The sequence below is a fragment of the Fringilla coelebs genome (genome assembly GCF_963513975.1).
Source record: "Fringilla coelebs genome assembly, chromosome: 14".
In the NCBI taxonomy this organism is placed as follows: Eukaryota; Metazoa; Chordata; class Aves; order Passeriformes; family Fringillidae; genus Fringilla; species Fringilla coelebs.
Genome location: NC_140040.1, coordinates 185,747 through 200,901, shown reverse-complemented (window position 1 = coordinate 200,901; position 15,155 = coordinate 185,747). Strand labels below are relative to the sequence as shown.

Sequence of the window (15,155 nt, the reverse complement as noted above, 5' to 3'; positions counted from 1 at the left end):
GATCAAACACCTTGGGAAGTACTGTCTTCTCTCTGATGGCTGTTTCTCTTCAAGTCAGAAATGGTGACCACAAGACTGCTACTTGCGATCAGAAGAGTAAAGTTAAAACAAGAAACAAAACCTTTTGATCAGACTACTTAAAACCCTCATTTCCTCCTCATTTTTCAGTTTGAAAAACATTTGATTGTAGTCCCTTAAAGCCCTAGTTAAAATAGCTACCTTCAAAATGCATAATGTTGCATTTTTCTGGCAATAATGAACCACTCTCACAGTCAGCCCTGGGGATGCCACTAGGAAACAGCATTGAACCTTTTCAGTGCAGGTTTTCTCCTCCTGCCACTGTAGCATCTAGTTTCCTCCCTGTACAGAAGCTGTTTTAACATCATGTTCATTCATCATGTAGAACTGTCACCCAGGAGCCATACCTGCTTCTCTCTCTTTGGGAAAAGGCACTGTAAAGGAGGTGTTGAGTTCCATGTTCCTCTGTTCATATCCTGCTTTGTTCTTTGATCTCCCACTTTTATCCTTACTTGTGTTCGTTTTCATACTCAAACCCCGAGTTTGCATCTGGCAGTATCTGCTTTTGCTCTGCCTCATGTTTTGCTGGCCCAGCAGAGATGTACCTCTACTCTGCAACCTGTAGCTGGAACTTTCCCTGTAGTGTCACTGACACCTTATCTTTATTCCAGGGAGTTCAGGAGAGACCACATAACACAAAAGTATCTGAAAACAGAATTATGACTTATGTTCCATCTGTCACCCTGTATCTTGCCCTTGACATGAATCTCCAGATCACTGTGTAAATCCAGACATGCCACATGCTAATGACCACTGATACTGTAGACAAGCAAAAAGTCTCAAACACCAAAGGAAAAGCTATTGGTTTATATATAGATATATATATATGTATATAGATATATACTGTTTACAGAGTCACCAAGTTAAATGCAATATTCATAAAAGCATTAACAATAAAAATACAATCTGTTTGTAGGTAAGTACAGACTTAAAATGGTAAAACAGGAAAAAGGATCTCACCAAAGTACAAATATACAGTACAAATTGATTTATTTAAAACAGTTACAAAAAAAGCACAACAAAATAGAGATTATCCTTAGAATTATTAATGCTTTGTTAAAGATCAGGTAGGAGGAAAGGGGCAGGGACAAAGTTGGAGGGGAGCACCTGACTAGTTCTAAGGCTTTAGATACACTGCATCGGTTACATGTTAATACAGCCATATACTGGGGGTTATAGTGAGGGGTCAGCACTTATCTACAAACATCTCTCTGCCTCAAGGCAGCCCAGCCAGCTCCCCCATGTCTCTCTCTCTCTCTGAGCACACCCTCCCCGGCGCTAAGGTGCCATAAAAGCCGAAAACAACTCGAGTGTGCCAGGGGCATCTTGGCAGGGTGGGTGGCAGCAGCCCAGGACCTACGGGGCAATTCTGTCCTTGACAGACAGTGTGAAGGCCGTGGAAGGGCCTGGACCATCAGCATTTTAAACTATATGTGGAACACCCTGGGCCAAACTGAACAGGATGAGTATTTGTAGCCATCTTAGCAGCTTCTAACAAGTGTCAGGCTCTAGCACAGCTTGAAAGACAGGGAGCAGTTGTGAGTGACGCTGGGGAAGGCACATGTGCTGCTGCGGGCAGGAACTAGCATTTGGGCTACTCCAACTGCTGTAGTTGCTTTTACAATATTTTCTGAGTAACAAGGATTGTTGGTTCTCTATGGAACAAAGTGACTTGAAGTGTGGGGTGGGGACAGGGACACAATGTGAAAAGTGCAATATAAAAAGCTGCTCAGCAGCTGGAAGGGGAAGGCAGAGGGGCCTCTGCAGCTTCCTTCCCTTCCAGACAGAGCTTCCTCTGCATAGTTTGGTAGTGATGAGCGCTCATTGCTGTAAATGCACAGCCCAGAGATAGGCTTGGCTCTGCTGTGCAGCTAACCCAAAGCATGTTCCATGGGATGGGACAGATGGCTACAGACACCCATTATTGCATCCCACGGACTCCTGCTACAGAGTGTGAGCTGGATAAGATTAGGGCCTCCTCCAGGCAGGACAGACCACAGCTCTCCTACCCTAGACAGTAGCAGCAGGAACATGGTATATTTCTCTGAGAAGTCTGTCACATCTCTGCCAGCAGAAAAGCCCAGGTAACCATCCCACTCTGCAAGGTCTTCCTGGCTTTATCTCCTCCTTTCCCTGTAAACCCGAGAAATAAGAGCCTCCTCCATGGGCTTATTCACAGCCTTTCTCACTGCAGCAGAGCCGCTCTCACACACTCCCTGTCCGACACACTCCCTGTCCCAGGAGAGCCTCAGTGCTCAGCACAACCACCACTATGGTGCTAAGCCATACAGCCCTGTCCAGTAAGGACAGGTTCCTGTGATACCAGTACTGCTGAGCTGGGCTGAAGAGTTGCCAGTGGCCCCCTCCTGCCCACCCTTTGGGGCAAACAGCCAGACACACAGATTCTTCATCTCAGCCCCCCGTCATGAGCTGTGTTTCAAACCACTGTTTCCAGGGAAGAGCTGGCAGGTGAAACATGCACAACAGCGGGACTGACAGCAGTCTGCATAAAAGTACCAAGGTCCAGTTCAGCACAGCCTGTTCCAGAGAGCTCAGGACCACACCTAACAGAGGTGCAGCAAGCCAAAGTCCGGGTCAGTAGACAGGTAAACATCAGGGCAAGCACCTTCATTCATAGCCCTTCACCTGCCTACAGTACAAAGCTATTTAAGTCCCAGCATCTTGCCTCATTTGTCAGTACTGCCCATTCAGACCACTGCACAGTGTGGCTGAGATCAAGGAGTTACAGTAACACACATGGTGTTAAGGCAAGCTCTCCAAACCCTCACTCTAAGACAGACTTCGGGGTTCAGAGACACTCAAGGGGCTCTGCGCCATCAGTTGCTCAGACATTGCCTCTATGGTGTAACCAGCCCTTCTACATTCACATGCTATTATGTACGCAAGATCCCTTTCTCAAGTGCCTGTCGCAGCCCTGAATTCCTCTGCATGCACTGTGCATAGAACAGGCATGAGAACCCGGGCTCCTCTGCCTCCTGCCTTTGGCCACAGACACCTCAGATATCCTGAGCATTAAGTACTAATTACCAACACTAATGGAGAGTTTTACGTAGGAGAGTCCAGTCAGCAGGAGCTGTGACACCCCCGGGTGACAAAGGGGCCCAGGTGGACACTTCACTGACAAACAGGATTGTGAAAACAGCATCTGTTCCCACAGCTGCTGCACCTGAGAAGGCAGAATCTTCACACAACAGCATCACTGTGACTTCACACATCCCAAATGCAGCTGATGAAACCAGAAGCAGTGTCGTTTGGGAGCAGCTACACGTGGTATAGGCAGCATCCTCATTCTGGAGAACCCTGTGAGGCACAAACACTGAGGGCATGTTTAGCATATATCTCACCTAAGGCCTGTCCTGGTGCAGGCATTTTCAAGGCAACAGAAATGGCTAGCAGTGTGCTAGGAAAACAGGACTGAGGCCAGGATGGAAGGGACATTCTGGAGACTAATTTGCCTAATACACAGGCAGAGCATGCATCCATTGCACAGTCAGCAGAAGCCAACCAGTTACAGGACACACTCCTGGGGAGTGCAGAACAGCCCTGAGACAGCACCACTGCAAGGAGAGGTGCTGACACACACCATTCTGTGACAGAGAGGAGTGGCACCCCAAGAGTCAGGCACACTTGACAAGTTTCAGGCGGATGAGAGCAGGGAGACAGAAACAGCATGCTGAACATCAGGACTCCGCACACTAAGAAAGGCCCCCTCCAGAGCCTGGTCCTAGCACAGAGATGGGCACCTGAACATAAGGAATACCCAGTCCAGGTTAAGTCAGTGAAAACTGTTTTGTCACCAGAACAGTGACTATTTCCTATCCTAGCTGAGCAACGGTGTCATAACACACCATCAGAGAGCAGATTAGTGTAACTACAGGAGACTTCACTCAATAGTGTTACCACCACAATCAGCTGCTCATACACAATTGTATTAAATCTCACCATGAAAAAGACTACTCTTGATTTGACCACATTGTTCTACAGAGGAACTCTGAAATGAAGCATCAGAAAAACTAACACAAAATGACCCCAAAATGCCCTGTGACACAATGATATTTTTAGAGTCCCTACATTAATCATGGAATTGTACTAAGCACAAACTTTGTACCTTGCCTGCACGTGCACAAACACTTGTCTCTTGTCTAGAGCTTATTCAGGAAACTGCCTGCAGGGAAGAATTAGCCATCTGGAACATTTTTCTGACTTAATTACAAGATAGTACTGGTCTTCTCACAGAAGAAGGATGTTTTCACCCTTCCCTAGAGAATGCTAAATGTATTTTGCTCCAGATTTTAAAAAACCACAAACCAAAAAAATATTCAAAACCAAAATTCAACCAAACAAAAAAAATCCAACCCCATTAATCCCCAGGTTAAGTCTCTGCAAAAGCTATAAGCCCAGGAGGGTTTTTTGAAAGTTATTAATATGGGAGGAAGGATTTAATTTGGTGGCAAAACAACTAAGTAGACTTTATAGTAGGAAACAACATCTCCCATCCCAACTTGTGTCCCATCTCAAGTGCTCAAGTTCCCTATTCACCTGCACCCAAGCCCATCCTTTTGGTCCTTCCTCTTGAATTTCTGTGATTCATTCAAATCTGTACATTCTTTGCAAGAAGAGCGAGCAGTTGGATTCAGTGGAAGAGACATTAATCAGAACCACCAGAGAAGCACCTCCATCCTGCCCTTGAGAGCTCCATCGGTGAACGGTCCTTTTAAAGTGCATGTGTGAAGAAAGGGGATGCTGGGAGTAGAGCCCCCAAACTCCAGTGGGGACCCATCTCTCCCCATTATGAGAAAGGAGAAATAAAATCTTCAGCAATTTTATCTGCTACCTTAAGCCAAGTCTGCCCTCCTCATCTCCCTACCTGCCCCGAATGCTCGGCCCCCGCCCTGCAGGGAGTCAGTTATCCTAGGAGGTGGAAGAAAGCCCCAGCCTCCAGCAGCCTCTGGAATGCTCTCATCACACACTCATGACCACATCCCTGCTCCCCACCCCAGCTAGCCTGTCGCTGCTCCCTGAGGCACTGGAGGCCTCCTGACTCCCCAGGAGGAACTGGTCAGCCATGGAACTGGAATGGAGCCATTCCTGCAAGGCAGAGAGCAGCCTTTGTTGGTGAGCCTATGACAGAGTCTGTGCAATTCCTCCACCTGATGGTGAGGGTCACATGCTGTGGCTGCCCGAGCTCACACCTCTAAGGGATCATTTCCCTGCATTCGAACGCCCTTCAATAGACAGCTTGACCTCCTGGGGAATGAAAGAGGGACGGAGCAGAGAGGGCCGAGCCTCCTCTGCCTGCACGCTGTATCTTTGGAAGCCTGGGGCCAAATTGTACAGACTGCCAGCCTCAGGCTGAGAAGATTCTACACGGGAGCTCTGGGCCGTGCTGGCTCTATCTGTGTGGCTCTTCCTTTCAGCAGCTCTGTCAGATGGCTCTCTGGGCCCCTGAGCTGTTTGTTCCGATCTCTCCCTAGCAGATACCAGCTGATCCCCGAGAGGGGAGTTGGCCTGAGAAGCAGAGTTGCCATTCACGCTCTGTAAACTGATTGATATGCAGACATCCCCCACTTGCAGCCTGTGACAGGGCAAAGCAAAGAGCTGAGCAGTCCTCGTGGGGCTGCAGGAGGACCAGCCCTGGCCATACACAAAGAAGGGATGCTCCGGGGGCACATCAATGCTCACTTTACTTTGTTGCTCCCCAACCACAAAATGCAGTGTGATGAGCCCAGGCCACTGGCTTTCCTGAATATCCACCACAGTGCTGGAGTCGATCTTCAGGCCTCCGCTCACCTCTGCACTGCGAACAAAGTCTTGAGTCTGCAGCTCCTCCACCCGCTTCAGCTCCCCCGTCGCCAGCTGGATGATGGCTCCTTTCATGAAGTGAGAGGGCAGCTGCGAGGAGCTGGGTGCCTGGCACTGGGCCAGCTCCTTTTCAAGCACATTTCCTCGAGCCTGGGCATCTGGGCTCTCCCTCAGCAGGACTTCTGAAGTGGAAGACCTGACGGGCTCAGATCCAATGGGAACAAGTACTGGCTTGCCATTGGCTATCACCATTCCTTTGGCTAACTGTCTCTGCCTAACAGTCTCTTCGGGGGACATTCCACATGGGCTCCGGGACTGGCTGTTCCCAGCTGCAGCCCTATCTGTGGTGTTCCTCAGCATGTCTCCCTGCCCATCAGGGGTATTATGGCAAAGGTTCAAAGGGCTTGGGTCATCTTTCCTCTGGGCTGCCAGAACGTGATAATCCTGAGATGCCAACACCCCCACCACCCTCTGAACCTCCAGATCAGTGTCTGGGGTGCTCCTGTGAGTAGGCACAGAGATCTCTCTTCCCAGCATCTGGTAACCTGGAAGGAACTGTCCATCACCCATACACGCTGCTGCAGCCCCCGGGGGTAGACAGTCCTCAGCTGCACTGCTGGCAGAGTCCACAGCCTCGCTGGGCCTCCTGGCCACACTCTGCTCCAGGGGCCTCTGCCCACCATTGGCTGCAGCCACCTCTGAGCTCAGCTGGCTGTCTTGCTGAGGAGACTCTGGGCTCCCACCTGCCACAGGTGCCTCATAGGCTGAATAGCCTGGTGGGAGGCGGGACATCTGATAATAAACAGGAATTCTCCCCGGTGCCACGTCCACTGGTTGGGGTGCAGTGTGATGCTGCATCTGCCCAGGAGAGGCTGCGGAGGTGGATTTGTTGAAGCTGTGGGTGGGAGAGGTAGTCTGGGGGGAAGGTGCAGCTTCTTCCGTGAACAGGGAGGCATATGGCACAAAGTGGGGGACATGGGGGGCAGTGAGGTTGGTGGAAGGAGACAGGAGAGGACTAGGCATGAAGGCAGGAGGGACAGCATAGGGCACTGTGTAGTGGGAACCGATGAGCTGCAGGGAAGCCGAAGGGATCTGTGCATAGTGGATGGAGGGGAAGGGCACCGCCGGGTGCTGGATGATGGGCGAGGTCACGTTGAAGGCGGGGGGCAGGGGGCTCACGTTCACCACGGGGTGGAGGCCCGTGGGAGAGAAGGTGGCAGGCGGTGCTGACACTTTGTAGAGCATTCCGTACTGGTCCACCGTCAGCCCCGCCGCCGCCTCGGGGGCCTCGCCAGGACCGTAGCGCGGCGTGGCGGGAGCCGGCCGAGCCGTGCGGGCCCACTCGGGGCCCTCGCCCGAGCCCTGGGCTCCCCCCGCCCGTCCCGCCTCGGTGCCAGTGTTGGCGGCGGCAAGTTCCCGCTTCTTGGGCGGGAGACACTCCTGGCTCCGCTCGTGGCCCGCTCTCATGGCGCCCCGCGGTGTCCCGGCAGCCCCGGCCGCGACGCTCGTTCATGGGGGCACCCACTGGGGCTGCCACGCGCGGGCTCCTGGATCCGCGCCGCCGGCCGCCGCCTCACCTGTGCCAGGAACAGAGGGAGCCATGAGTCCTCGCCTCGGGAACGGGGGGCGGACCAAGCCCCGGCTCCGGGAACGGGCACGGCGACGGCCCCTGGCCCAGGGTCGGAACGCGGGGACGGAAGACGCCCGAGCCCGGTCGCCGCCCCCACCCCGGCCCCAAAACCCCGGCCGCGCTGCCGCGCGTCCCGCCCCGTCGCGTCCCGTGGGCCCGCCCGGTGCCCGCGGCTCACCCGCCATGGCCCGGACCGGCCCCGCGGGCCCGCCCGGTGCCCGCACCGGCTCCTCCCCACCCGCGGCGCACGGTGATGACGCGTCGCATGTCAATGACGCGCGCACCGAGCGCCGGAACCGCTCGGGGGTAGTGGCTCCGCCGCACCCGGATGGCGTCGCGGAGAACCCGCAGCGCCGTTGCCGTGGCAACCAGCTGCGTCCGCCAGGGGCTCAGAGCGGCCCGGCCTGCGGGACGCGCCCGGGACCCCGCCGCCCAGCGCGGGTCGCCTGGCGGCAGCGCCGCGCGCCTTTTGCTGGTCCCGCGCCCCAGAGGGCTCTGTCGGCGGTTGGCCGGCAGCGCGGGCCCAGCGGCAGCGTGGCCCAGCTTCCCTGCGGGAGCCTTCGGTCTGGACGTGCCCGTGCCCTGTCTCGCACTCCCGCAGTGTGAGGCCGGCCCCGTGCTGCTGACCGGGCTCCTCGTCATTCGGTGATCGATAATGTGACATAAGGTTCTGGAAGCGGGAACAGAATAGCTGCCTGGGGCCGAGGTGGCTCTGTACCCTCTTCCAGAGACGCCTCGTTTACTGCGGCACACTGCGTTCCCCCGGTGGAGGTTTAAACAGTGCAAGATTCGGCGCGGTCGGAGCGGCCTGGCCCCTCCGGCCTCAGAACCCCTCGATCCCGGAACCGCGGACACGGGTGACGGGTCCCGCCCGGCCCCGCCGTGGGGAGCGCGCGCTGACGGGACCGCCCCGCGCGTGACGTCATCAGGGACTGCCACGGTGCAGACGCATCTTTTCGTATAGGAAGCGCCTCAAGGATACTTCCGCCAAGAAAAGTAGTACAAGCGGCATTTTCCGTCTCACCACCGGCGGTGCTGCACCGCGCTCTCGCCATCCTCGCCCTGTTCCCGCCGAACCCGGCGCGGCCGCGCTCCCACCCGCGGTCGGGAGAGCCTGCAGGGTCGTGGGGGGCGAGCCGGCGCGCGGATCCCTCCGCCTGCGGTATCGGTGCTGCGGCCGCGCCGCCGCCATTTTGAATGCCCGGCTCTGTCCGCCGCTGCTGCTGCAGGTACCGGCCTGGTGAGTGGGACCGGTTCGGGCCTCCGCTGCCCTGGCCGGGCCTCCCCTGACCTCCAGCTCCTGCCGCCTAGGGCCCCGCGATTCTTAGGGCGGAACTCCGCGGCTGGGCCTCGGCCGCTCTGTCCGCGAGGCCGTCCCCTGCCCTCTCGCCGCCTCTACCCGGCGGTCCGGCTCGCTTCGAACTCTGCCCTGCGCCCCGGGGCGTCCCGCTCGGGCGCCGGGAGCGGTCCGTGCCTGCCCTGGCCGTTCTTTGCTGGGGAGACGGCGGTCGCGGTCGCCTCGGCCGCCGTTCCCGGAGCTCGGGGACAGCGGAAGCGGAGCGCGTACCTCGGGAGCTGGTTCATGCCGTGGCCCGGTGCCGTGTGCGGAGAAGCCGGGACTTGTGCCTCTCCTTCCCTCGGTATCTTGTTGCCTAGGCTGTACAAGCGCTCCGAGTATTACAGCGTCCGCATTACTTAGCGTTCGCGGGTTTTAATGGCAGCAGGGGATGTTCGCTCTGGCTAAAGGTATTTGCAGTGAGCTGCCGTCTGATGGCCGGTCTTGTAAGGGCGCCTTCAAGTCCCTTCTTCAAGGCTGGCTGAGTTCTCGCACGAGCTGTAAGATAAATTGTAATTTATTTTTTAGTAGACATTGTTTTTAAAGTTAACAGATGGAACAGGTGTGTTTTATTATGTTGAAAGTCATGTGTAAAAACGTTGAGTGACAAATTTCAGTTTCTGATGCTTGCAATATTAACGGGACAGCACAGAATCCCAGTGGAACCTCTTTGAAAGGATAGGAGACACATATGTGGTCAAAAGGTGTTTGGTTCATAGTGGCTTAAACAGTAAAATATCTGTGTGTTTTCTCTTGTAAATGCAGGGGAATCCTTTAGAGATGCTCCTAGCATCCTACATTTAAAATGGCAGAGAAATTTGTGCTGTTTTGTTTCCCCTTTTTTTTTTGGGGTGATTAATTTCTGTGTGGTAGAGCATAACAGCTTCTTGTACCCGTTTCCCTGCCACTGCTCCTCTAAACTACACTTGGTATTTTTTTCCTTTGTTTGTTTGCATATCATATTCTGTTGCCAAATTCTTTCTTCTGTTTACTCGTGTGCTCTCTGGTGTTTGGCACAAGGTTTGAAAACTTGTTGGGTCCTTGAGAGCTGAATGAAGGCAGGAGATTTTGTGGGTTTTTTTCTGAAGAGGCTGGTGTGAACCCTTCCATTCTTCTGTGCTGGGAGAAGGAGAGGAAAGGTATTTAAATTCCTATTTCTTGAGAAGGGAAAAGTAAGTCTTGGGTAGTTGTTTTGTGAAGGGATTTTGTGTTTCCAGTGTGTAAGATAACTTTCAGATTTCCTCCTTTTATGTTTGAAAAAAAGCATTTTAATCTTTTTTTTTTTTTTTTTTCTTTTCTCTTCCTGTAACTGCTGATCTGTTTTCCTGAAGGTGGCATGGCAGAGATGGAAAGATCCCGTAGTACCTTTGTGGTGTCCTGTGAGAGATTAAGGGATAACAGAAATGTTCTGATTCTTGGTGTACAGCGTTTTGCAGTAGAGTGAGATCAGTGCGTGTGTCAGGCCATGGTGTGAGAAGGTTGGGCAGTGGCATAGGAGTCCAAGCTGGCTGTTCTCAGGCACACAGAGCCCACCTGGTGAGTGCAGTTCAGGTGTGGAAGGTCAGCTTTCCAAGTGTGCGAGCTCACACAGATCTTTACTGCTGCTAAAAGTGATGGCACTAGTAAAGCTGCTTGTGCCTCTCCAGCGTGAATATTTGTATTTGTGAGTTGGCCCTGTGTAACTGTAGGGGATGGGTCGTTTGAGCTCATAGCATTTTTTAATGATAGAGCAATTCCTTCTGAATGCAGGTGATGCTAATTTGTTCTAGATGACACTCAGCTGTTCTTTAAGGCAAGAATCTGTTCTGACATGGTAGGAGCATTATTTCACTGGAGGAGAGTTTTGGACTTAATAAGTAAATACATGATGAGTCTGTAACTCAAAAAACAGAGCTACCGTAATGTGAGTACAAGTGAATTTGCTGGTACAGATGTTAGTGCAACCTACATCTGCTATTTGGCAGAAATGCTACTAGTGAAATCAAAGATTGGAACTTCCTAGGGCATTGCTGAAGTTATATGACCTGTTGTGAAGTTCATTTTAATGAATGTAAAAATGTGGCCTCTTGCCTTTCCTCTGGTATTAGCTAGGGCATAGAAGGATGTAGAGGTTTTTTTGTGACAAACCAGTGGCTTTTTTATTATTATTTAAATTTTAACTCTGCAGGAAAGTGAACAGGAAGTAAAATAGCCAGAGTACCTCATAGATTAAAATAGTGAGGAAATTAGAAGCAGGTGATAAGATAATGTAGGTCAGTGATGACTGAAGTATTGAAACAAAAGCCAGAATATCTGGTATTCTGCTTGTATCCGTGGTGGTGATCAGCTATATAGCTGTGCTAATTAGCTTCTAAAAAAATATGGAGATATTTATTTTCTATTTTGGCAGTTGTTGAGGTTAATGTTTGTACTGATTGGGAGCTCGGTGTGTCTTTTGAAGGCATTTCAGGAGTTGCTGCGTTTGGTGTATATGCACCGTTGTGCGGGAATGGCATACCTCATCCAGAGTGCTGACTTGTGCTCTGGGACCTTGCCTCCGTCAGCAGGGAGTGGGAAGGGGTCTGCAGTTGTTTGGCAGTGGGATTGGGTGGGATCTGTGCAATGTCCTCAGTCTCTGTCCTGCCTCTCCTCTTCCTCCCAGCTCTTGAGCAGCACTGAGCCTTGCTTTTTGAATACTGTTGTGCTGCATTTCTTGTTGTTGGTTTGGTTTTTTTTTTTTTTTTTTTTTTTTTTCAATATAACTGGAAGTGGGACCATCTCTTCTTCCAAGACTTATTTTTTAGCTCTTGTTTTGGGATACTGTGATGCCTTTTCTTATGAGAATGCATTTTGAAGCCCCCTGCTGACTTAATTTCTCTCTGATTTTCTGATATTGCTTTCTAGTTCTCTATTGCATTCAGTAGCTTTTTCCTCAGGAGAGATTGTCCCACTTAGCATGTTGCATGGTTGGTTGCTCTTTCTCTCAGCTCATTTGTGTTGCCTTTGCCCTTCTTGATGATGATGGTGCTCCTTGCTTTGGTGTTTATTGTATAAATAGTTATAATAATTTAATATTTACTATTAGCTGTATAAATATTGATAATACTAGACCATATACTAATATCTCTGCCTTTGTTGACACCCTTATCTCTACTTGGAGAGTATGTTTTTGGTTTTACTGTTAATGTCTTTTTCTTTTTAAATGTCTGATAGAAGTGGGAAGCCTACTGATAGCAATGTGGAATTGAAGCCATCAGTGTTGGGTGTCAGCACTGCAGTTACTCCTTTCATGGAGTCTGGACAGATCCTCTGCTCTTGTGTGTACTAGGCTGGATTCAGTTGCACCTAAGCAAGTAGGGGAGTTCTGCTATTGATTTCAGTTGGGAGTTTGGTCTGGCTTTAGTTGTGTAACTTCCCAAAAGCTGGGGTTGCTTGAGGAGTGTGATTGCTTATGCATGTGTTGGTGTGGAGCAACTGGAGTTGTGTGTTTTAGATGTGTTTGAAAACTATGCTGCTTCGGGCTTGGGGTGTTTTCTAGACAGAACCAAGTTCAGAAATGCTATTTACATTAAAAGCTGTAACTTGGTGTGTATATCACCACAACGGAAAATTCAGACCATTTCCCCAAACAGTAGATCTCTTCTGTAAATAATTTCATTAATTTTGATGGCCTTTATGTCTTAATGTTTCCAGATTTCAAGGCTAAATAATAATGAAATGTTAAAATGCTAAATGTCTGATAAATTATGCTTAAGAAGTTTTAAAACAACTGTTATTTTTAAAGTTTTATTGTCTGAGAAACACATAGGATATTTTTAGACCTAAGCTAACATTTCTGAAATAGTTTCCAGAGGATGTGTTATCAACTAAGTGTTTAAGGACTGTCCTTTGTCGTTACTCTGCAATTCCTGATGGAGGAATAAAGCTTACCTAAAGCACTTGAGCATTTTCAAGGTGTTAGGTGCGTTTTGATAATATTAGGTGTGTGTTGTAAATATAAAAGGTGACCCGTCATATTTGAATGAGACTGTATTCTAAGGGAGACTTCTGGTAAAGTTCTATACTCAAATATTTTTGGTCTGTTGAATAAAATCTTTAAAATTTGACAAGCTTCACTAGTAACAGACCATAAAAAAGGAGAAAACAGTGATTTATCAGTACAATGGTGTAATACATGAAGATTTTTTTTTTTTGGTTTGGGTTTTTGGTTTGGTTGGTTTTTTGTTTGTTTGTTTGTTTGTTTTGTTTTTGGGGGGGTGTTGTGGTTTTTTTGGTTTTTTTTTTCTTTTCACTTTTGTATAGTAGGAATGAGCTACACAAAGAGAGAGAATGCCTTTTTATTAGTTCATGGGAAGGATTTCTGAATAGCAGAGGGAGGAGGATCACTGAGGCGACACCTTTCCTAGTCTCTGGGTTTCAGGAAAGAAGCTGGAATTCTGTTTTCTAAGGAACTTAAACACCAGTCACCTATATACAACTTGAACTAATCTGAATTAGGTTTCCGAAAAAATTAAAACTCTCAGAAGTTTTAATTTTAATAGTATGTTCTTCTAAGGAGCAAGGCTTTCGAAAGTAGAAGAGGAAAAGAGATCTGATAAGGTTGAAGAATTGTGTGCAACACTACCAGATATTGTAAATATTAACTAGTAGGTTCTTTTCAACTATTCAGAAATCGTCCCTGATTTTTTTAACTTGTTGTTAGCAAAGAGATGGCTGCAGGAAACTCCTGTTTTCAGCCCAAGGAGGAAATGGGTAACAACTTGTACTAACTGCCTTGTCATTTATGTTGATGTGCAAAGAGTAAAAGAATGTGTCTGTACTGGTGAAAAATGTTAGCTAATCCTGAAGAACAAGATTTGCTACTTTGGAGGAAGTTCTAAGAAGCACTTAGGCACCAGCTGAAGTGAAGCTCCATTGTCTGCTGTTGCTAGATGATACAGTTATCCTCCCATTGTTGCAGGAAAGGTCTGTTGGCATTATAGTAGACTTAGGAATTGCTGAGACTAGTAAATGTTAATCTCTTCTGTAATGTTTTTGAATTTAAGTGTTCTCATGTCCAAAGTTTCTTCTCATCTGCAGTAACTACTGCTTACGCGCGCTTGAAATGTCTGAAACTCAAAACTGTGATGAGATTTCCAATGTATTAACGTGCAGAAGAATCTTAGTCACTGAAGGCAAAGAACAGGTACCTGAGGCAAGAATTTTTGATGTTAAGAGAACATTTTCTTGGGGAAGGGAAGAAAACGCAATATGCTACATTGCATGGTAATTACATTGCATTGAAATACTGGAGGAGTGTACACAAGAAGAGCTCAAGCTTCAAGGATAAACATGTATGGTGATTTGTGACGGGAAGATGCTATTTTACATAGATGGGTGCAAAGCCTTCTGTATGGGACGGATTCAAAGGTATATTAAAAGCTGAACAATTTGATATTGACTAAAAAAAAGGCATGTAGTTGCAGCACAAAGCTAGAAGTCCCTTTTCTGAATATTGGAAAATAAATCACAGCTCTGTCTTTTGTCCTTTTGTAATCCTCCATCAGAGCAGGTCAGAATTTTTCTGTTCTCATCGGGCAGGGAGTGTGTGTGTGAGATACAGTTGCGCTTAGTCCTTTTGGTTAGACTGTCTGTGTAACTGTGTTAGTTGTTACTCAAGTCAGAATGGCAGGAAGCCTGAGAAATTGGTTTTGGGTCTTACTCATCAATCCTTGCTTTCTGAAGTGCTGGTTCTGCTTGCTTTCCTGTGACTGTGAAGTGAGGAGAAAAAATAATCTTTACAGTGTGCCTTGCTAATGCTTTATTTATGCAAGGGCATTTGTAAATACTGACTATTCACTTTTTTCAATATCTGAATGATGTTAGATCTTCAGTTTGTTGTCATTGTACCTGCCTTCTTGGTGAGACAGGAAGTCCTGCCTAAACACTGGAGAAGGATGAAAAAAAAGTTTTCATAAAAAGCTGTACTTCACATATATAGTAGTGTTGCTGAATTCTGTTTTTCTGTTGACCAGAACTATTTATGCGGTATTTCCTTTTATTTTCTGTTGTCTCGGGCCAAGCTTAAGATGCTGAAGCCTTCCATGGGCATACCTACAGAAAGCTTTTGGTCCACTGGCAAGGAAAGGGGTGGGCTTGTACAAGTCACAGGCTGCAGATATCAGTGTTCAGCAGTTGATAAACCTTCAAATATAGAGTGAGAACAATACAGCTTGTGGTATCAAAACAATTTGTTGGCAAACCTCAGTTTGTTTGCAGGTTATGTATTAGTGTTTCAAAAACTTTGTGAACAACACATCCTTTAAAATA

At 48.9% G+C, this 15,155-nt stretch overlaps 2 protein-coding genes across 4 annotated transcripts in view; one reads left to right on the top strand and one right to left on the bottom strand.

The window, feature by feature from the left end:
- Nucleotides 1–996: 996 nt before the first annotated feature.
- Nucleotides 997–7,776, bottom strand: ATXN1L (ataxin 1 like). The gene is made up of 2 exons (XM_084215349.1): nt 7,710–7,776; nt 997–7,478 (listed from the first exon to the last, which is right to left on the bottom strand). The coding sequence occupies exon 2, from the start codon at nt 7,366–7,368 to the stop codon at nt 5,302–5,304; it is 2,067 nt and encodes a 688-aa protein (XP_084071475.1). The 5' UTR covers nt 7,369–7,478; nt 7,710–7,776; the 3' UTR covers nt 997–5,301.
- Nucleotides 7,777–8,654: 878 nt separating this feature from the next.
- Nucleotides 8,655–15,155, top strand: part of AP1G1 (adaptor related protein complex 1 subunit gamma 1) — a 38,715-nt gene continuing 32,214 nt past the window's right edge. The window contains exon 1 of one of the 3 annotated variants that reach the window (XM_084215092.1): nt 8,655–8,771. The gene's annotated coding sequence lies outside the window, so the exon portion shown is untranslated. Of the gene's footprint in view, nt 8,772–9,180; nt 9,278–15,155 lie in introns of those variants that run through there. The other 2 variants (XM_084215093.1, XM_084215094.1) reach the window with 2 other exon arrangements.